The 24,602-nt window shown below is 36.4% G+C and overlaps 1 protein-coding gene across 4 annotated transcripts in view; it reads right to left on the bottom strand.

Annotated features, from left to right (window-relative positions):
- The window catches only part of LOC133531601 (uncharacterized), a 198,658-nt gene that overhangs the window by 30,787 nt on the left and 143,269 nt on the right, over nucleotides 1-24,602 (bottom strand). For all 4 annotated transcript variants that reach the window (XM_061869914.1, XM_061869917.1, XM_061869916.1 and 1 more), the window contains exon 3: nucleotides 1,762-2,151. In XM_061869914.1, coding sequence (XP_061725898.1) covers nucleotides 1,762-2,151 — 390 coding nt within the window. The remainder of the gene's footprint in view (nucleotides 1-1,761; nucleotides 2,152-24,602) is intronic.

Genomic DNA, 24,602 nt, shown 5'->3' with positions numbered 1-24,602 from the left:
GGCAACCGGGGCTACTGCCCCGGGCCTCCACAAAAGAGGGGCCCCCCACAATAGAGAATTCGGTAAATTTACCATTTTATTTGGAAAAAATTTGGGGTCAGGGGGCCTCCACTCCTTTATTGCCCGAGGCCTCCAGACCTCTAAATCCGGCATTGCAGGACCATATATTATCAGTCATCGCCTCCCGGCTGATACTTTGTCAGGTGCTAGTTTGGATGCTGTTTTAAATATCAAAACGTCAGCTTTTATATCGGGGCGGAAAGACCGTCAGCTTTCACATGAACATGTAAAAAATACGCCTTACCACTTTATGTCCGTAAAGTATGTGTAATGTGTAAATTGCGTAATCTGTTTATTTAAAACGCCTGATCGAATGCTACATGCAAAGTTTGATGATTTTGTTTTACTATCAGAAAAAGGTAGGGCGCTTATTTTTTACATGTTCATGCGACCAGCTGACGGTCTTACCACAGCGATACAACCGGCTGACGATTTTTTTAATTAACAATAGCATCTGAACTATCTAACAAAGTATGAAACAGAGGGCGATGACCGATGACTAAATTAAAAAAAAAACTCATGTCAATCGCCATATTTAAAGCCACATAAACTTACTCAACACAAACTTTTTTTCTGTAGGGTCTATCATAAGGCATTATATACTGTATGTCTCCCACGATGGGGCTTTAAATGCAGGGCGCGATTCTATTTGCGAGATTCTAGTTTTGCCGTCAAGTACATTATCTTAGTTTGACTACCATTTCGTATATCTCTCTCAGTTGCTTGAAGGTTAGCTGGAAGAGATCCCTTAAGGAAATAACTTCGCCTTTGTACACATTTACTGTATCTCCTCTCTGTTATGTACTTGTTTTGTGCACTGTGCACTGGACCCGGGTATGTCCTTAAACTACGTCCAAAAGAGAGGTATGGGCAATGTGAATATCATCTCGCCTTGTGTGGTAGGGCACAGCACAGCAGATGTCATTCTAGATCTAGAGCAGAGCCCAACTGGGGAAGTACCTCCACCTTACAGAAAACCGCAGCCAAATAACACTAGACCCTACTCATAGTGTTGTGTTCCTGCCGGTGAGTAAGGTTGCCAGAGCTCAACGAGGGGGGTGGGGTTAGGGTCGGCAACGCGCATGTAACTCCTCTGGAGTTGCAGGTGTACATAGGCTACGGAGACTGCTTACCATCAGGCAGGCCGTATGCTTGTTTGCCACCGACGTAGTATAAAAAAAAAACTACCACTACAACTACTTGTGCTATGGGACCAACCCCGAAATCGCGAATAAAAATTAGCTTTTCCATAGGAAACATCGACATCAGAGGGCCTACCGCGAACCACGTTCGACGTGTTGCCTCCCTGTCATGCTGAATTTACAAGTGCGAAAGAGAGGCAACACGTCGAACGTGGTTCGCGGTAGGCCCTCTGATCAGCCAAATAGAAATAGCCATAATAGATATTTATAGTATGAAAAACCTAAAAAAAGCGATTTCGGGTTGGTCCCATACAAAAAGTTCAGTGTAGCAAGTAGAATTGAACCCTGCACTTAAAGTCCCAACATGGTAGATACCCTGTATTGACACACCTGGATTGAAAGTGGCCTATGAAGCCATTTTCTGATTAAGCCTGTATAAAAGCGTACTTAATCATTACTTATATCCACATAGACAATTTGTATTTATACCTTCTTTCTTCTTACTTATATTACCTTATGATATACCCCCAAATCAACACAAAAAATGTCATAAAGTTACCTAGCGAGCGTAGCATCTGAGACTTTATTCTTATTAGTCATCATAAACTTGAGCTCCTCATGCCTTTCCAAGCATTCCATCTTCAACTTGTCAAAATCCAACCAACTAGCGACATCTATCGGCAGAGTCTCTCCATTTCTCAAAATACGCAGCGTCATATTACTAAAATGGCGGTAATATTTCTCATCTTCATTAGTTATTTCATTCTGTGTTAATTTAATACTTTGTTCTTCTAATGCGAGTTTAAGTTCCTTCCTTAATGTCTTGAGGAAGTTTCTAGAATATTTTGATTGGGTGATGTACTCGCAGTCCTGGATGGCGCCATTTGGTGTGTAGATGACTTGGACAAGATGGCGGCCGTCGGTCAGCTGACGCAGTCGCAATCCGCTCCTGTGGAAGATAGGTCTCGATAAATATAAACATACACACAGACAGTACAACTAAGTTTTGTATGTAAACTTCTACTTGCTCAAAAAAAGTAGTTATTTATCTATGAATGGGGTTAGAAACGTGGGGGTGTGTTTTAAATTATATAGTTTTATTTTATCATACAAACACACATACACTCCAATATACCAGACACACAGCAACATCAAAAACGGACGCAACACTTGTAACCACCTCTATTTAGTTAGACTAAGTTTATTGTAGATAAGTTTTAAGTCCTACCTTCTCTTGTTTTAATTTCATTTGACTAATTTGTAATTATCATTAAATTTATCGTGTCTTATTGACTTTCGCAAAAAATTATATCATTGGAAATTCATGTCTGAAACGGTTACCTACGAGACAGGCTTCGCCTAGTCACGCCTAGTGTAGGAGCCAGTGAAACCTACTGAAAATTCTTTAATGTACATATACTGCTTCTTAGTTTTAAGACTGAATAATTTCAATTTCTGTGTAACTTATCTTGTGTACAATAAATAATTTTTACTTTTTTTACTTTAATTTAGTAACTGTCATGGTACCCGAAGACAAAATTAGCATCAACACATTAAATAGGTACACCTCAGTTATTTGTCAACAAGATATTATGCAACTAATTCACATTGCAGCCACAGATTAAGTTGCGATCGGTAGCTGGGGTCGCGAAATGCACCCTCCGGATTACTTAACTTGGCACTTGGGATGGTAAGTGCAACAGTGAAACAATTTTTATAAAGTTTAATAAAGTAATTTATAAAGTATGATTTTTATACCTAACTACCTACCATCATGTATTGTATATAGGTATATACTTATGTATTATAGGTCTTCCTTTTTTCAAAATTTACAAATAAAAAAACAATAAAGGGATACCTATAATCAAAGTGATTTGTTAAGATTTAGTAAGTGGAAACCGTTTTCTTCCGAAATGGAATTTCATAGAAAAAGTACCGTTATTTCGTTAAGATCGCAAAGCTATTCCCCTCTTAAGGGGATAAGTTCGCCTTTGTACTGCCTATCCTGTGCCATATTTATGTTCTGTGTTTTGTACAATAAAGAGTTTATACATATTACGTTTAATTCGTTGATAGCCCAGCAGTAAGAGCGTTCGACTTCTAGGCCGCGTGTCAATTCAATTAACCAATAACATTGCAATAGCATAGGAATTCAATTTAGTGGACAGGCAGCTATCTGGAGTTACCGGTTTCAAACCCCGTGCAGCAACACATATTAGGTATGTTATGTTTAAATAGTTCCTTAGCTATACCCGGCTCGTTCCAATGAGTTATTCGTAACTTATGTACGATATATCATTTGATATGTACCAGTCGCTTTTCGGTGAAGGCATGGATAGAGAAATAAAAAGTACGTAGTGTGCTCACTCCATTGGTACCAAAACGCTTATTATTTTCATAGTCGACATCTAGCTTCTAGTAGCGGAACTCTCGGTACTGTTACTCGACAATAGATATCGCGTCAAACAAAAAGTCTAATGCTCAACGATTTTCAGCTAATATTATAACCAGAGTAAGCGTAGGAGCTGAAAATAGAGTTCCGGTTACTGTGGTTATAATATTAGCGGTAAATCGTTGTCGTTTAACGCTAGATGTAGACTACGAAAATAATAGTATTTTTGGTAACAAAACCGTTGTATGGAGTGAGCACTCTTGATAAGATAAGATAAGATAAGATGGCAGTCGCTTTCGTAATCACGTGTGCCGGTTAAATACTGATAATAAGATAAAAAAAGAGTACAAATTATTATAATTCTTAAAATTATAGGATGCGAGCGAGAAATCCTTTCCATTTATGATAAAATAATAACGAGCCAGGATTTGAACCCGCGACCTCCGGATTGAAAGTCGGACGTCATATCCACTCGGCCACCACCGCTTTTTTTTTTTGATATTTATGATATACTATTTAATTTTTACCTAATGCATGAACCCATCCGCGACTCGGTCCGCGGTCCATTGGGAAAGGTCTCTCAACTTGTGCCCCAACTTGGACTCCCCTGTTAACACTTGCTGTATTATTGTTTATTAATAACAAACCATATCGAGTGTCATTTAATGTTAATTCATCTGTTAGTTAATACGGGTGTTATCAGGATTCAATTCATTAAATGATAATGATCTTTTTTGGTGTATTATACAGTATGATTTTGGGGTCGTGGAGCAAGAGAACAAGACATCACACAGAATTCAAATATGAGTCTAATGATGTTGCTCATTATTTATTATCACCAATAATTATGATTATTTTTCAGATGACAAGTAGAAAAAAACATGTTTGCATACAGTTTGGTCACCCCACTCAATGTCTTGTCGCTTTCCATACAGCGTATGTCAAACGTAATAGGGTGACCATGATTACTTCGTATAAGATTAATTTTACTTGAAAAATAATAAAAATCAAACTAATTATCTTTCAATCAAATACTACCGTATGGTAATGTAAATCATTTATAGATTCAGAAAAAGTGGTTCAGGATCACGACCCAGATATCAACCTGTATATGATACTAAAAAAAATATTTATTTCAGGTATACCAACCCATATGACCCTTGAAATATTCAAATATAAAAATAAAGTTACCAAAAACACATTAAATAACAAACAGCTACAAACATAATTAATTATTACACAAATTTTATACATTAAATAATTATTAGCGGCACTAGGTAAAAATCATTACTTTGTACTTGCTTTGTACTAAATTCGAAATAGCTATATTTTACTAAATCAAATAATAATTTGTACACATGTATCTTACTTTCCTCGTATTGGAAATGAAAAGTAGAGTGTTTCACGCAGGTGAAAGGCACCATTTCAGTCTCGGACTATTGGCGCTATCACTGCGTTCGAGTGCGAACCTCGACAGAAATGGGTGCCTTTCATCCCTTGGTCATCAATCTACTATTTCTTAACAATTTTCACATTCGCACGACTCTTGATCCACGATCTCTACCTTCTCAAACGCTACACTAAGCTCAACCACAACCTAGTATCATTACATGCCACCCCACTACGTCAAAGTGCAACTGAGCGTCCCTCAGGGCCGTATTCCAGGCCCCTCGATGTATCTCATAATCTAATTATTCCCCCAGCTATCGAGATGATTTGATGATTATTTTACTACCATTATATCTTTCATCAAAGTATCAATATTAATATTGCAATTTAGTCAGCTTAATGGGTCGTACAGATACTACAGATTTAGATTTGAATTTGTCTTTTCTGTGCGTGAATAGTTAAGGATTAGAATGAATTATATCCACAGTTTTATCAATGGGTACTTAATTACTAGTTAATTGTTGTTGCGAATGCAACTTATTATTATATAAAAAAATCAATGCAGTAGCTAAACGCAGCCGTCGGGCTCGGCTAGTATTCGGAGGCTTTTTAAAAGCACCAATAGGAGCGCTCCACATAATTATATAAATTAGATAAAAATCAGTTTGGTTTCAGAAAAAAACATTCTACCGTATTAGCCGTTTACCACTACATTCAAGAAATTCTTAGTCACATAAATTGCAAAAACTACGCCATAGGATTACTTCTGGACATGTCAAAAGCCTATGACCGCGTATCACATGATATTCTGTTGCGAAAATTATATGGCATGGGGATCCGAGGTAGCGCATATAGATGGTTTCAAACATATCTACAAAATCGGCAACAATGTGTACAAATCAACTGGTACTATAAAAACTCGGGAGAAACAAAAACCGTAATCTCAAAAATGCGACATGTAAGATGTTCAATCCCACAGGGAAGTGTAACTGGTTGTCTCCTATTCCTTGCTTATATAAATGACTTGCCAAAAATACTAAACACTAAAAGCGTGATGTTTGCTGATAACGTCTCCATACTCATAAGTAGTGATAGTAGTAAGGAATGTAACGACCGCTTGTCAGAAGTATCAAAAACAGTTTGCGAATGGCTAGAAAACCATAATTTAGAGATAAATCTTAGCAAAACTAAAATAATACAATTTAAACCCATACAGAAAGCCGCATTAGAAATGACTTTACAGATAAACAAGACAATGATTGAAGAAGTAACCGAGTTTAAATTATTAGGAATAACAATTGATTCAAGTATAAATTGGAAATATCATATTCAATCTGTCAAAAGTAAATTGAGTAGCTTTATATATGCATTAAGTGTCCTCAAGGTTAATTCAAATCAGAAAACCGCGTTATCAGCCTATTTTGCTTTCGCCCACGCTTGGCTCCAATACGGTGTAATATTATGGGGAGCCAGCACTGACGTACACCAATTACTTATATTACAAAAGAAATGCATTCGCATTCTATCAAATACCCGGGTACCAGATAGTTGTCGTCCGCATTTTATTAAACTTGAAATCCTTACCTTACCCTCTATTTATATTCTGGAAGCAGCTCTATTTGTTAGGAAGAACATGAATTTATTTAAACAAAAAGTAATAAAATCACAGAGACGAAATAAAATAAATCAGCTAGAATTACCACTTTTCTCGGTCCTGTGCGACCTTGGCGAGAGGTCGCACAGGACCGAGAAAAGTGGCGCTGTCTTGTGTCGGAGGCCAAGTCTCATTTTGGGTCGCTGAGCCAACGGAGTAAGTAAGTAAGTAGAATTACCAACTTCAACATTAGCAATGTTCAGAAATGGTCCGTATTACAGATGTATACTTATAGCAAATAAAATACCAGAAGTAATAAAAAATGAAACCAAAGATGAATTGTTCAAACGAAAACTTAAAGACCTGTTAATTAAAAAGTGTTATTACTCTATTGATGATTTTTTGAATGATACAAACTTATCCAATTAAAAAATAATGTAAATATTAATAAAATGTAAATCATATTTTCTTATATACCCCATTGACAAATAATTAATAAATTAAGATTTTTACAAATTGAAAGATATAAATGGAATTTTTAATTATTATCTATAAAAATATTTTTTTGCTGATGTTTAATTTCACCAATTACTTTGTTAGTTAAAATGAAAAATATTTTTAATAATTTTTAAAATGTCTTATATTTTTCCACTAAAAAGACGTGTCATATTGCATATATAATATATAAAAATAGTTTAAATGTTAAATATATAAATATCATGTTTTAGTAAATAGTTTTAGTTATAAGTATATTGCCATATACCCTAACAGGGTTCATGTGAACACTAGCTGTAAAATGCTCTTTGTAAGACCATATGTAACACATGATTATAAATGCAATAAATGAATGAATTAATCTGTATCGCGGCCAATTAGAAGCATTTAAATCTAAACCTTTTGTACTGATCAAATCAAATATTGCAAATCACTCTTTCATCATCCTCCATACTATCAACACTTTCTACATTGAACCGTTTTGACAAGAACCCTTGTAAACCAGTACCCTTGGAAGATTATACTTCGCTTCATTATAAATCGAAGTTTTATTTAAGTCGTCGAGATCCTGACCTGCACGGCGGCTACAATTGTCATCATTCAATTCAACAAATATCATCAATAATCATTAATAAAAAGAATGGATGTAAGTATGAATAATAAGTATACAACTTTTTATATATGCTATCAAATTAGTCACCGATATTTTTACAGCTGATAGTACTCGACTCATGGAGTATATTTAAGTATGAAACATTATAGGTTAAAATTGGAAAACAAATTTGCTAGAGTCTGTTCGGAAAGAGAAGACTCGTGGAATGTATGGGGCCCAATACATTCCAGGACTCTTCTCTATTCGAAAAGACTACGTAAAAACACCCTGTTAATGAGATTAAATGAGACCTCATTGAACATATTCTAGAACCTCTTTGTCAAATAACATTTAAGACACAATTGTTGACATGACAGACAGTGTTAAACGTACGGAAGGTGGAGGTAAGGAAATAAATCTCCATGTACCAAAAAGTGTCATCAAAAAACCTTAAATAGGTGGCGCTACAATACCTAGAATACTTGAACAAAAAAATCAAATCATAGACAGCCCACTTCACTCCGTCAATAGCGCCTAGGTTCTTAGCTACTCCAGCGCTACGCTAGATTTGGAACTATTATTTATAGCTGACAGCTGAACACTTTTGCAACAGTTCTACCATAAGAGATGCCACTCCTCTTAATTCCACACTCCATAGTTAAATATCTTGCGAGTTAAATTCACATGTATTTTAGATAGAAATATAATTTACTCATTTTGTCCGGTAAATAAATAAATAAAAATCATTTATTTTAGACTAAAGGTACATACATGGTTACTAAACATTAAAATAAAATCTTATTACTAGTGTTAGTACAATTTAAGAAACCTACACCGCGTTTTTATTGAATTCCGTTAACTCCGGGGTACGTTTAGGGAAACTACCTAAATGGCATAGTTAATTTAAAAATAAAATTTTCAAATTCTATATTTTAAATTTACTTTTATAAAAAGTAATTAAATGTTGCATATAGCGTTGTTGTAACACGGGCATTACATTTAATTCAACCAAACAATTGAAAACTGTGACATATCAACAGTGATCGGTTTTTTGGATTCGACATGGGGTGAACGACCTCAATCATTATGTTAGTATGGATATGCCCCGGGAATCCGGGCTTTATGTTGTTAGAAAAGGTAAAAAAATACAATGTGTTTATTTTATTACACTTTAAAACATCTAAGTAGCTGATAGACGAGTACTTTACTCACCGTTCTTTTGTCTAAATCGAGCAAATGAGCACAAGTGTTTACACTGACAGCTCATTTGCTGCTTCCAAAGCGGCACATTTTGTACCGTTTGGATAAAAGTTCGGCGAGTAAGTACGCGTGTCTATCAGCTAATATATGGTTACTACGGGTTAATTGTTTGAATAAATGAATTCGTTATCAAAAAGTGCATTACACTTCTTTCAACTGAGAGGTAGTTTGAGAAAAACAATGTCCACAATGTCAAATGGTTTTATTGCTCACAAAAAATAATTAGAACTGAAATCCAGAGAAAATAATGAGATGTCAATGTCAAGATTCTGAAGTATTTTTTCCATCATGACAGATATATAAGCTAATACTTTGTGGAAGTTTAAATATATTTTGCTTTAAATAAAATGTTGAAATTAGGAAAAGAATAGAAGTTATTGTCTCAACTGGTTGCCATGTAAGAGTAAAAAATTCCTTAGAGATAATTTAAATTGTTTTATTTTTGTACGGTTTGTTCGGTATCGCGGGAAACTGTCGTATCTATATTAACTTTTCTACTTGATATCCCGCGAGGGAGAATCCAAATAACCGATCACTGCATATCAATGTCATTTCGAACACCGATCGTCCGAGATAGTACTTACGTTTAGTAGCAAATGTATACACTTGTACTAAACACTAGGTAATCAATATGTAAACAGGCACTAAGGTGAATTATTGATTATCTCCGAGATGGAGTTAATTAGAATACCGGTGTCTTTGAGAAAGTTACTTAATTTAAGCTCAGGAATCCACCCTTAAAATTAACGGAAAAAAAACACGGTGTATATAACTAAAACTAAAACCTAATCATTGGCGGCATGCAGTCTCTGCCAACGATTGAGCATGGGGCCATCTTAGCGCTCCATAAACACGCTCAGAACGCTGTTGTAAGTGAAAACAAAAAAAAATGATATGAAAAGTTTTCTTAATTTCTATTTAAAGTTAATTGTTTTAGAGAAAAGTACCATCTCTTAAAAATAATGGTAACTAATTTGTTACCACGTTATATAACAACCTAAGGAATGTTTTTTACACCTCAGCAGCTTGAACAAGCCTTTCGTCTCTCCGGGAAGTGACGAAAGTGCGACTTTTCTCACTCCAGGGAGTGAGACAAGCTTTCGTAATAATGATGATGCCTTTCATTCATGAATGTAAATAAATGTGGTTAACATTACTTGATGTTGAATTTTTTTAACCTTTAACATGTTCTCACTACTGAGGTGAAAAGTTGTATGTGTCACACGAGAGCAAAGTTATTTTACATCTCGTGTTTTTGAGTACCTCGCTACGCTGAAGATTCTAACTTAGAATCTTTCGCTTACTCAAGACTTAAAATCAACACTCACAGGACCTCTCTTGTTGCACAAATAACTATTGCACTTTTTCTACGAGAAGGCCGTACGTGCTTTCGGCTGGGTTCCTAACAATACTGGCCGCTTCAAGTTTACTCCTAACAGCTCCTCTGACGTGTAGAGCAGTTTAATCTATAGAAAACGGAATGTCAGATGCCTCGGCCAGGACCCGGACCGTTCTAACGTGGGACATCCTTTATTCGTGTGATGAGCATGTATTTTGTTCGTGAGTCATTGATGTTTTTCAATGTAGTTATGTAATTATTTATATATTATATTATATATATCCTTGTCTAACGTACCCACAACACAAGCCTTATTGAGCTTACTGTGGGACTCAGTCAATTTGTGTAATAATGTCTTTTAGTGTAAGTGTGTATGTGTATGTATTTTTCACATCCATTGTGTCTGAAAAAATCTCCTGTACATACATACCTGGATCTCCATAAATATGTATCTGAACTTAACTATTTGGTAAGACCTAGAACAAATAGCCACTTATTCTGAGCTCGATAATAGCCACTTATACATTTAGTAAACACTGGGGTTTAGAGTGAGTCACGGGGAAAGGATTTTCTTTTATAAAAAACGCATGGGACATGGGATAGTAAAATATAGAAAATTTTCTATGATAATTCGATGAAAAAAAGACATGTGAACTTTGGTGAGGCTATAGGGACCGTGCGCGTTGGAGGGTCTGCCATCTTGTGCCCTGAATCGGAACCATACACATGTACATTTACACGATACTTGTTTTCTTGTGCATAGTAGGTTCTGCCATCTTTTGAGCTACATCGGAACAATAAACATCACATTTACGCCTCGCGCCAAAAATCTGACGGCTCCTGTGCTGCCTCCTACAGTTTATGCACGCTCCCTATATTTTCTTTCATACTTGACACCTGGATCAAAAACGTTTAGGAAAGTGCGTGCGTGTGTGTGTGTGTCTGCTGCTGTGTTCCTGTCGACCAGATAGAGGTAATCTTTAAAAAGTAAAAGTCGTATTCCTTTGATATCTTTTCTCTCAATCCAAAAACTATTTCAATCAATAAGTCGTTGTGATTCTGACTATTCTGAGTCGAAATAACGATAACCCAAAAGTTGTTACTTTTTCAAATATAAGTAGCGAGTTTTAATTAAATAGTACAGAAATGTGACCACATTGAAACCACACCGCGATTTGTAATAGTATTGTAACCCGCACAAAAGGCCATAACTATGATATCGATACATTCTGATCCCGTCATCCTACCAATCTTCACCCTCGCTAAATTGAATAAAAATAAACAAGTAACAGTGATTAAATGCAAAAGAAAATGCATCAAATGCACTGGGGTTACCACCCTCATTGCAATAAATATGCATAAAAAAGAAATTCGAAGCGTATGGCGCTTGGAACCTTATGAAACAAACACCAATATTAATGTGATGGTTTACGTCGTAACCACCAATAGTTTTAGGGTCCTATTTCGAGGGTCGACACATGTGCGGACCATTTAACAGATTCGACACATTTGTCGGTGTAAGCTGTCATTCCAAGTGTCAATTGACGTGTTTTCTAATTGGTTACAATGGCCTATGGAATGTAACGAATACATCTGTGTTGGAAAATTAATGCGCTTTGAAATATTTATTTTGTTTAAACTTTATTGCAGAAATAAAGAAAAACGGCCAAGTGCGAGTCGGACTCGCCCATGAAGGGTTCCGTACTATTTATGACATATAAAAAAAACTAGGTACTTATTTCGTGACATTTATGTTATTTCAAATGTATATTAATTAATTAATTTAAACAAATAAATGAATTAAAACATCGCAGATGCACCAGGCGCCCATAAGCGCATAAGATGCGAATTGGAGATGAGAACGAAGTGAGTTCGTCCGCAATCCGTCTGCGGTCCGAATAGTGAGGTTCGGCTAGAATATTCCCGGGAACATTTCTTATATTCCTAGAAATACTCATATTCTTTGTGAATTTTTACTTATTTGATTAATAAGTAAAAATACACTACTATTACTAATTAAAAAAAGAAAAACAGCTTACTTCGGCCATATCTACAGAAATAGTAAATATGACATATTGAGAAATATTATAGAAGGTACGAGTAAAATAGAAGGTAAAAAAGGTAAAGGAAGACCTAGAACAACATGGAGTAAAAATATTAAGGATTGGACCGGTACCAAGAACGCCGCCACTCTTTCTAGAACGGCAAAGATTAGAGAAAACTTTCGCTTTATGATCGCCGACATCCGATAGGATATGGCACACTATATAAGAAGAAGAAGATTAATAAGTTGGAGAACGGCTGAAGGCCATGTAACAATTTGTGTACGGACTCAGCTCCTGTTTCGTCTTAACCTTCTACTTCTTTCGAGTTGCAGGATTAATAGGGGGTCTAAAATTAAGCTTTAAATATTCCTTTTCCACTAGGTTCTTTTTTATCCAAAATACACAGGAATTATCCATACGAATATTTAGAGCAATTACTTAAACATCATTTAGAGGTCACTATTAAATGAAACAATTCTGCCGTACAAAAATGTATGAAAATAAAATGACCTATTAATAATTTTGCTTTGGAGAGGTTTTAATTTGTACTTTGTACGATTTAATTATTAGTTATACGTCCTGCCTATGAAGCCGAATGGTCCTGGGTTCGAATCCCGGTGGGCATTTATTTGTGTGATGAGCACATATATTTTGTTCCTGAGTCATGGATGTTTTCTATGTTAAGTATTTGTATATTATAAATATCGTTCTCTGATCTGAGTAGCCACAACACAAGCCATAGTCAATTTGTGTAAGAATGTCCCTATAATATTTATCTATTTATTTATTTATAAGTATGTAAAAAATATGCCATTCGTAAATTTTACTTTTGGGTTAATTTCTATTTTTTTTTGTATGAGATTATTGAAAATCACAAAATCATAGCGAATACTAAATCATATTAGCAAAAGTTCAAACTTGGCATATAGATTACTATTACATAAGTAATAGATTAAAGTGCCTTGTGGAGATAACATTTATATATTTTTTTGTCCATACATAGTTGGATCACCTTAACTGATTAAAGTCTTAGAAAAATGTATCCAAAAGCCAAATCATTAACATTGTAATGTCTACAGAAAAAACGCCCGTTTTGCCGAACGTTTTTGATCCTTACGTTCCCGGGAACATTCTCGGCACGTCACTAGTCCCGAGCGAGCAATAAAGATTACAGCGTGTGAGAAAGGGACAGGTGCCGGTGGACAGCTGCTTTAAACTAATGTTACTTTTAATCCTTTCGCTTGTAGTCTATCAAGCCATTTTCGTCAGGAGAAACAAGCGGCAAATTTAAAAAATGTAGGGGCGACGGGTTATCCAATAGAAAACTTGAATTTCGCGCCTGTTTCTATTGACAAAGTTGTTTGACCGGCTATATTTATTTACCGGGTATTTTGACGACCGGTCTGGCCTAGTGGGTAGTGACCCTGCCTATGAAGCCGATGGTCCCGGGTTCAAATCCTGGTAAGGGCATTTATTCGTGTGATGAGCATGGATATTTGTTCCTGAGTCATGGGTGTTTTCTATGTATTTAAGTATTTATAAATATTTATATATTATATATATCGTTGTCCAAGTACCCTCAACACAAGCCTTATTGAGCTTACTGTGGGACTTAGTCAATTTGTGTAATAATGTCCTATAATATTTATTTATATTTATTTATTTATTTATATATTATACTGGCTGATTTTGAAGTCATGATCCCGAATGTAAAACATTTATTAGGCCGATTAAGCGAGCAGTATAACACGTGACAGATCATCGATAAAAAGTGGAAAACGTTTTTCTACTTCTTAATATTTCTTTAGTATGTTATTGACACAAAGAAAAACTAGGTTTATAGAATTTCCTTTTTTTTCAAAATTTGCAAAACAAAAAACACAAAAAACGTGTAATCTGTCTCTTTGAACAATAGATTACAAATCTAATGATACCACTCAAGACATGCCACGCGTCTAGGCATTTTCAGGTAGTCTAGCCGACGTCTACACATGACAGAGCCACTGGTATAAGTAATCAAGATAATATATATATATAAACCAAATATACATTGATTGAGTAGGATGCGTTAAATCTAAGATAATTACGTGCTTCAAATTTGACAGGTAAACGAGATACACAGGTTTTCCCGAGGAGCTACAGTATGGGGTTCTTCAAAAAAGGAGTGTACAGATTTTTAAAGGGTCGGCAACGCGCATTTAACATCTCTGGAGTTGCAGGCGTCCATAGGCTACGGTGACTGCTTACCATCAGGCGGGCCGTATGCTTGTTTGCCACCGTACAGATACATACATTTTGCGGTAACTCCGATTGTCAAAACTTGACGTTTGACAAATCAGTGACCTAAAAACTTATGGCGCAGTACAGCGCCATCTGTTTAGGATGTCAAACTAGCGTGCACGTTTTTTTAGACTTTACTTCTCTATTATAATTATATTGTTATTATTATAATTAGTCTTAAGTTGCCATTTATATATTGTATATGTGTAAGTATAAATATATATATATATATATATATATTGTATTATATTATATTGTATATTTATTAGTATATTAGGTATTGTTTTAATACTTATATAAGTAGTATGTGTGTTTGTATTTAATAGTCTCCATATTTAGCTCCTTGCACTACCTGTTGACTTTTGTATGAGTTCGAAATTTCCTGCTACCTAAAGGTTGTCTGGAAGAGATCGCTTTTTAGCGATAAGACCGCCTGTTGTTACCTGGTTCTATTTTCCTTTAAAAATCATTTGTAGTTTTACATGTATGTAAAATGTATAATTGTTGGTGCAATAAAGAATATTTACTTACTTACTTACTTATAATCAATTCTCTTTCTCTTTCATACATATTATATTTTTCAGTTATTTGCAATAGATTTAAAATAAATTTGTCTTACTTTTCTTCTTGCACCATTTTTACATTTATGTTTAGCTCTACGGTTGACTGGTAGAGAATGCCTTTAGGCATTAAGTCCGCCATTTGTAATTTGTATTTTATGCAATAAAGTTTAAAATGAATAAATATATATACTAATGATATCAAATGAACAGAAGTACTAAGAAATGTGAGCCACAATTACCACATACCACGGCGCACGAAACGTTTCGCACGCGACATTCTTCCCTTCATGAAGACATAACCATTAATCGTTAGAAAGTGCATACTTCAAATTATACCTATAGGCTATTACCCCAAAAACCTTGTCACAATAGGGTTGTTTCCATCTACAAATCTTAGGGTAGAATTGTATCCCAATAAATTCTTTTGGATTATAAGAACATGTTAAACTACTTTTAGGGGACCTGTAATGACCATATTTTTGTAAATATTGAATTTAAAATATCTTTTGGCACACGTCACGTGACCAAACTCGAAACATCATTGAAGATTCTGATGACGTCACAACTCTCGGATTGACACTGTTGACAGTTAGGCGATAAACAACAAATGACAAATGTCAGTTGACAGCTCGTATCTTCTACGTGTGTTATGTGTCAAACCGTAAACTGTGACGTCACACAATTTTCAAAAAGCGTTTTGGGCGCGAAAGCATCCGTCAAAATATATTTTGTTCATTTAACATATTTAAAGCCGTTTTTAGTATAAAAGTTGAATTTTAGGGCAACTTTTAGTTAATATAGAACGTAATACAAGCGTTTCAAAAAATTGGAAACAACCCTATTGTGGTTTATTTAGAAATATATTTAATGATATATTTGACGACCGGTTGGCCTAGTGGGTAGTGACCCTGCCTACGAAGCTGATGGTCCCGGGTTCAAATCCTGGTAAGGGCATTTATTCGTGTGATGAGCATGGATATTTGTTCCTGAGTCATGGGTGTTTTCTATGTATTTAAGTATTTATAAATATTTATATATTATATATATCGTTGTCTAAGTACCCTCAACACAAGCCTTATTGAGCTTACTGTGGGACTTAGTCAATTTGTGTAATAATGTCCTATAATATTTATTTATTTATTTATTTATTTATTTTAATGATGAGGGGAGGAAGCTGGAAGGGGTAGACCTTGGCGGACTTTCTCTGATCAAATCGGGGAAATCTGATGAGTCGGGGAGAAAGGTCAGATCAAGAGCACCCTAAACCGGCGAGCGTGTATGAGGAATGTTATGAAAGTGAGGGAAGCGAAAGAGGTATGTCAGGAATGTCAGGATCGTAGCAAGTAAATGAATGAAATGGAATGAGCTCCCTGCCGAGGTTTTCCCGAGGGTATACAGTATAGGGTTCTTCAAACTAGCACTAACGACCACGGAGCAAAGCCTCGGACAGACAGACAGACAGACAGACAGACGGACATGGCAAAACTATATGGGTTCCGTTTTATGCCATTTGGCTACGGAACCCTAAAAAGGAGTGTACAGGTTTTTAAAGGTCGGCAACGCGCATGTAACACCTCTGGAGTTGCAGGCGTCCATAGGCTACGGTGACTGCTTACCATCAGGCGGGCCGTATGCTTGTTTGCCACCGACGTGGTATAAAAAAAAAGTGGAAATCCGTGGTCTCTGCCTACCCCTCCGGGAAATAGGCGTGATCATTATATATGTGTGTATATTTAATGATATATATATGAATATTAAGTACGTGGTACCACAGACAGACTACAAATTACCTAAAAATGAAAATATATATAATCTGTGGTGCTCAATTGTTATTGAAACCATACTATAATTGTAAAAAAAAATTGAAACCATAGAGAAATAAATAACCTTAGAGTGCTCACTCCATACATCAGTTTCGTTTAAACTGAGCCTAAAACTTAATAAATATTAAGTTGTATTTGTACGGGTTTGGGACGTATGATAAAACCACATTAAACTTATAGCTAGTCAGTCAAAAAGAAGTAGACGGCAAAATTAAAAAAATTTAGGCGCGAAGGGTTTTTGTTCGTAGAATTTATTTGACAGGCTATAGCTTAAAACGTAAGGGCTCCCTCTACACGATGGCCCAGCGTAGGCCAGTCCAAGGGACGCAGCTATGCGGTAAAGTGAGATGGCAATATCACTTGCTCCCTCTAACGCATAAATGCGTCCCTAGGACTGGCCTACGCTGGGCCATCATGTAGAGGAGCCATCATAAATACTTTTCCTACTCCTCTACTGTTATCTGTCATTTATGCATTCATTAACACGAATATAAGAACATACATAAAAGGTTTCAAGAAAAGTCTATATTGTCTATTCCTCATAAAAGCTCTTTGTGCTTTTAATCGCTATAACGTTACTGCGATTAATGGCTACCAACCTAACAAAACCAAAACGAATACAGTTTTAATTTTTAAACTAAGTGCATTGCTGCCACCTAACAAAATATTCATTTGGTTGCATAGTAAAAATAATTACTTCATAAGTCAGAAACACGCATGTGACACCCGTAATATAGCAACACCCATAGACTACGAAGACCGCTTAGCGTTGCTTGTTAGTCTCCGTAGGCTACGGTGGCCAAAAGTGAGAAAAAACTGTCCAAAAATTTAATTAGCAAGTTGCAAGTACCAGGGCCTCATGAGTTACGAGGAGTCGCTGACCGGCCGGCCGCGGCCCGGGGCGGGCCGGGCGCGTAACAAGGTATGCTCGCGCGTCTTGGCTATATACTTTTGAATTGTTTACCTAAATTAAGATTTATTTTTGTTGACTCGTAGGAAAAATATTGTATGCAAAGTTGTATAAGTAGGTCAAAAAATGCTCGTGGCGTATTCCTTTACAATGTTCGCCTACGCCTTCGGCTCACATTGTAACTCACGCCACTCGCCTTTTTTGACCCTTCTTATACAACTGTTGCATAAAATACTATATTAAGCCTAAATGTTATTACAAATAAGTTTTTGCAAAGCTCGAGCAAGAAACTACTCATATTTTGTTTAGTGCGATAGTGCAATATAAAACGTGGCCCATTGCTACCGAAAAAGTCCATAAAAAAATCGAAACCTACATTTATATACCAGCAACACCAAAAAGTGTTTACCGTTAAAAAAACAAAAGCATTTGATAGTGCCGCGAAGAAAGCACTCGAATGAAACATTCGATTTTTGAAATAAAATAAATTAATGATGCATCTATCGTCGGCCAGTTACACAAAATTTAAATTGCGTTTAAATTTCGAAGAAGAATGCCTTAAAAGAAACATAGTAGAGTCGCTTTTAGAATAGCAAATAGTTTACCAGCTGTAGTGTAATAATGTTGGTCTCGTAAATGATTTTAGTAATAAATCTTGAGCGTTGTAATGATTCATTCGTTCCATCATTACTAATGAATGGTCGATGATATTGACTTATGGATGTTACTGTTTTATGGAAAAGGTATTGTATGATTAGGAGTCGAATAACACATACGTATTTTTCATGTCGCTGTTGTTTTGATTTCTATAGGGACCGTGCGCGTTGGAGGGTCTGCCATCTTGTGATCTGAATCGGAACCATAAACATGCATATTTACACGTCAAGTGCATAGTAGGTTCTGCCATCTTGTGGGCTACATCGGAACAATAAACCTCACATTTACGCTTCGCGCCAAAAATCTGATAGCTCCTGTGCTGCCTCCTACAGTTCATGCACGCTCCCTATAAGAGCCTTTGAGGACTACTTGCAGAATACATTTTTGAATTTTGTATTTGAATTTAGAACTTCATCGTGAAGTGGAGTTCAATAGAAAAGACATATAATGTAAACAAACCAATTTAAAATACCTTAATTTCTTCGTAAATAGGCTACGGAGACTGCTTACCATCAGGTGGGCCGTATGCTTGTTTGCCACGGAGGTAGTATAAAAGAGCTGTTAGTTGAAGAAGTAAAAAAAAAATCAAATAAAACTAGTTCTATTTCATTTTATTTCACCGACTGCAAGTACAGAACTGTTCTAGCCCCAACAGCGACCGCAGCCCGACTCGCCAATAGACATGTGTAAGTAATGCGCGTAACATCACAAATGAGATATCACTCAAACGCGTAATGTTGCATTACGCATCACTCCGAGAAACCAAGCATTACTTCAAACATCACTCGAGCACATGACTGGCCGAAGCGCGCGTAAACTCGTAAAGCATCAATATAGATTGACGCGCCGGTAGTCGGTACGAAAGGTCCGTTCGAGTACAATCCGCGTAATGTATAATGAGCAATGAGACGTGATGGTGTGATGTGTGATGTTTGTTTGCCATGCTATCATTACTTTGCTATCCCGCTCGCACCCGCACTCACTGCTCGCTCGCTCTCATTCCGCAATGCTTTCGGAACACTTCGGATCGGTCCGCTCGGCCGGTCGGTAGCAGTCGCATTTGAGTTATTGCAAATTTCATTAAATTGATACGATAACGGATTTTTGCACCTGCAATCGATTTAAAACTGTAATGCGTTACCATAGAGCTTACAATGTTTTTAGTATTTTACCTATAAGGATGCGGCTAAATGATAATTCGCTTGCGAGTTTGAATTTGACGAACAAAAACGTATTTACTGTTTATTATTGTTGTGAAATGTTTGGTTTGGTTGACTTTCGCGGCAAACTAAATTAAGCACGAGTGAAGTTACTTATTTATCTTTAATTTAATACTGTAAACACTAGTGTTTACAGTACATTCTCGTATCAGTATCATATCATAATTTTATTGATATACCCAAATAAAAATACTACCTAGTGACTCTCGATGGCGTTATCTCATTAATTAACAGATATTTTCTTTTATTTTTTATCTATGATGCATATTTTACGACTATAAAAATAAAAACATTAACAAAAACGATCTATCACATGGCGGTGACAAAACGCAATGCGGAATAGATCGACGCGCCGATATGATACGCCCTAGAGTCCTAACACTCGCTGCGTAATGTAGTTAGTACTGTGATGACTGTGATGAGTGTGATGTTGCCATCACGCGCGCGCCCGCGCGCTGTATTCGTTCGGGTAAATGTTTCGTTTCGAGTGATAAGTGATGTGATATCTCAGTGTAACATTACGTTTTCGAAAAAGTGATGTGATATAGCATTACTTTTTGAAGCACTGTTTCGCGCATGTCTACTCGCCAACAAGATTAGTCCTCCATTTGCGGCCGCCATTTTGGCGGGAACGTCAAACTTACAAAATGGATTCCCCGCGGGCAGAGTATTGAGATTTAACTTTGGAATAATTGGTAGGTAGTTAGTTGCTAGGTTTTTTGTGCTGTTATTTCGCTGTAAGAATATTTCACTTGAGAAATAAATAAATTACCACCTAAAATCCGCAACATGGTGCAGGCCAAATAAAATCTTGTCCGGGAATACTGTTAGAAATTTAAGATAATTTATGTTTATCATTATTATTGGCAAAACACCTTTTGCCATCAAACTATTTCTATCTTGATTCTAATTGTTAATATTAAATAAAAATACGGCCATTGATTCGCCTTTTTACCGCAGTATTGCATTGAGGCATCCAGTGTTATATTCTGTTTTTTTTTTTTTTTTGTTTTTTTTTTTTTTATTATTAAAACATAGTGGTATTCTTAAAAAATAATCATAGCCCCGCAAAACTCAACATTGAGTTTGACTGTGGGGTCGTCAGTCTCTAGTTTTGTTATAATACTAATTAACCTAATAAATAACATTATGTAAGATAAACATATCTCATGATTAATTAAATAATAACAAAATAATTTACAAACGCTTAAAAGTGGTAATAAATGTAATCTTGGATAAATAGTTGTTACACCAAACAATTTAATCGAAAGGATTGTTTTTGGCGGGCAATATGGCGGCCACCTGTGAAACATCTAGTTATGTTCCTTGTAATTGTTTAATAATAGTGATTACTTAAGTACTCTACACTTGTAATAGTTGTTTAATTTTACAATACATAGACAGATTTTTAAAGGAAACGCGCATGTGACATTATTGGAGTTAAAAACGTCTAAAGGCTACGACAGGCTTACTATCATGGAGGCTAATATATATTCACTTGTCTAAATGGTATAAAAAAAAAATTAGGGATAATCTCACACAAATCGACCTAGCCGCAAACTAAGCGAAGCTTGTACTAGTATTTACATAGGGTATTTTCATAAATAAAAGTTTTTGGCAAAAATTTAATTTTTGGTACAAGCTTTTATCGCTGACTGTACTTTTCTTTCCACAGGCAGCTAATACTCATCGAGCAAATTCTAAAAACCCCAAACACAATTAGGTTGCGTTGTTTTATCACTTTTATCACAGAGTTCCTAAGTCCACCTCTTGTCTCCATCATCAGATCAGCTCGATGGTACCATAATATTGCATTGTCACCCGACTTACATATGTATGCAAATTTTCAGCTCAATCGGAAACCGGGAAGTGGATCAAATTTAACTTGCAAGATTTTATTACAAACAGACAACGGTCAGGTGAAAGTAAATAAAAGCTTGTAAAAAACATAATTTTGGTTGCTTAGGTTCTTTTCTTTGCCTTGCCAGAGATGTTAATTTTTATTATATGTTTAACTGAACATTAAAAAAAAAATTTTTTTTTTAAATATTATAGGACATTATTACACAAATTAATCTAACACACATTAAACTACATTGATTTATCTGCGCGAGAATGATCAGTGATCATTTCACACTTAAAATTCTTACAAGTTAAAATATACGACACAGTTAAAATTAAATGACCAACCACCATAAACCTTATGTCTCGGAGATAAGGTCTAAGTTAATTAGTTTTTCTAAAAACCCGTGTATGCTACCGCTATACCTTTATTCCCACACACAAGCCGCATTCACCGTATTACACTTATTATTAAGCCTGGGGCCGTATTAGCTAACAGGTTGATAGGTAATAAACGAGGAAATTAACGCCGTCTTGAATTTCTACATTTTTGGGCTGATCGCGTGGAAAATCGAACATGTCAAATTTGGAAAAAACAAGCGCAATGTAGATTTTTTGAATGTTTATTTTGGTAGGTAAATGTCCCTAAATACAATTTTGTGGTCCGATAAAATAAAATTCTATACTTAATTACTACTTGCGCGGCATTTCAATATTTGACGTCAAGCTGTGCGCAGTACAGTTGAGTCCATGTTGAGTCGCTCGCGGGCCTCGCGACATACAATACACGTGGGGTAATTTTTGACCTCTAGTAGAATATTTAAACGGTGGATAGCATAGAACCATTAGGATCTAAGAAATATATTGAGATACATTTTGATTGATTACACGGATAAATTCAATATCTGGTTTAATTAATCGCCCTTAGTGGATTTAAGGCCTGTTTCACAATGTCCAAGTAAGATAAGATAAGATAAGATCTGGAGAAATCGCGAAACGTCTGGTTGACGTAACTGGTGACCGAAGAGCTGGCGGCTTCCTCACACAACGTATCAGTATTGCGATACAACGAGGAAATGCCGCCATCCTTGGTACAATGCCTCAAGGGCCTATTTTAGATATAAGCTAGTTATAGTAATCATCTGTATATATCCATTATGTATATTGTTATTGTAAATAAATACTTTTTACGTTAAGATAAGATAAGTTAAGATGTTTATTTTTGTAAAGTCATTATTAAAGTTATACAGTAAGCTTCCATGACACCCTGTCAGGGCACACAGATTGTCTTATATCTAGCTTAATACTAAATAGGGTTGTTTCCATCTACAAATCTCAGGGCAGAATTGTATCCCAATAAATTCTTTTGGATTATAAGAACATGTTAAACTACTTTTAGGGGACCTGTAATAACCATATTTTTGTAAATATTGAATTTAAAATATCTTTTGGCACACGTCACGTGACCAAAACTCGAAACTCTCACTCGGATTGACACTGTTGACAGTTAGGCGAGAAACAACAAATGACAAATGTCAGTTGACAGTTCGTGTCTTCTACGTGTGTATGTAGTTTTTTTTTTTTTTTTTTTATGGTAGAGGAGGCAAACGAGCAGACGGATCACCTGATGGTAAGCGATTACCGCCGCCCATGGACACCTGCAACACCAGAGGGGTTGTAAGTGCGTTGCCGGCCTTTAAGATGGGAGTACGCTCTTTTCTTGAAGGTTTGAAGGTCGTATCGGTCCGGAAATACCGCAGGCGACAGTTCATTCCACAGTTTAGCTGTGCGAGGCAGAAAGTTCCTGGAAAAACGCACAGTTGAGGACTGCCAACCATCTAAGTGGTGAGGATGGAAATGTTGTCGCGTAGGGCGATGGCGAAAAGAAGCGGCAGGGATTAATCCGAACAATTCCTCGGAGCACTCCCCGTTGTACATGCGATAGAAAATGCAGAGCGAGGCCACATCTCTACGCAACGCCAAGGAGTCAAGCCGATCCGAAATGCACTGGCAGTCGACAATTCGAGTCGCTCTTCGTTGGATGCGGTCCAGAGGGAGAAGCTGGTACTGGGGTCCCCTGCCCATAGATGAGAACAGTATTCCATGTGCGGGCGCACCTGCGCCTTATAAAGCTGTAGGCGTTGGGCCGGTGTGAAATACTGTCTCGATCTATTGAGCACACCGAGCTTTTTTGAGGCTAATTTAGCCTTACCCTCTAGATGGCCGCGGAACTGGACTTCACTCGAGATGTCGACGCCAAGGATTCCGATACCGGGTGTGGCAGTCAGGGGAGATTTTCAAAGAGCGTTTTGGGCGCGAAAGCATCTGTCAAAATATATTTTGTTAAATTAACATATTTAAAGCCGTTTTTAGTATAAAAGTTGAATTTTAGGCCAATACAAGCGTTTCGAAAAATTGGAAACAACCCTATTACAGGCTATGCATGCTGTTATGTGTAGTATTTGAAGTAAAGTCCAGCAGTGGCAGCATGGTTCCATTTTTATCACTTGTCACTATGTACACTTACATACCTGTTAGAACGTGACAAGCACGGCCACAAATGTTAAAGAGCCGACCATCTTAGCCCTACTGAATAAACTACTTGTCACTTAATAATAATAATAATTCAGCCTATATACGTCCCACTGCTGGGCACAGGCCTCCTCTCATGTGCAGGGCTCGGGCTATAGTCCCCACGCTAGCCCAATGCGGATTGGGGACTTCACATACACCTTTGAATTCACGCAAAATAGGCACAATGGTTGTCGATTTGCGGAAAATGCCCAGAAGCACTAACTAACTACACCTTTGAATTTCATCGCAGATGTGTGCAGGTTTCCTCACGATGTTTTCCTTCACCGAAAAACTAGTGGTAAATATCAAATGACATTTCGTACATAAGTTCCGAAAAACTCACTGGTATGAGCCAGGATTTGAACCCACGACCTCCGGATTGAAAGTCGGACGTCATATCCACTCGGCCACCACCGCTCCATCTC

The sequence above is a fragment of the Cydia pomonella genome, chromosome 25, assembly GCF_033807575.1.
Source record: "Cydia pomonella isolate Wapato2018A chromosome 25, ilCydPomo1, whole genome shotgun sequence".
Lineage (NCBI taxonomy): Eukaryota > Metazoa > Arthropoda > Insecta > Lepidoptera > Tortricidae > Cydia > Cydia pomonella.
The sequence above is the reverse complement of the archived record's forward strand: the minus strand, read 5'-3'. Positions and strand labels throughout refer to the sequence as shown.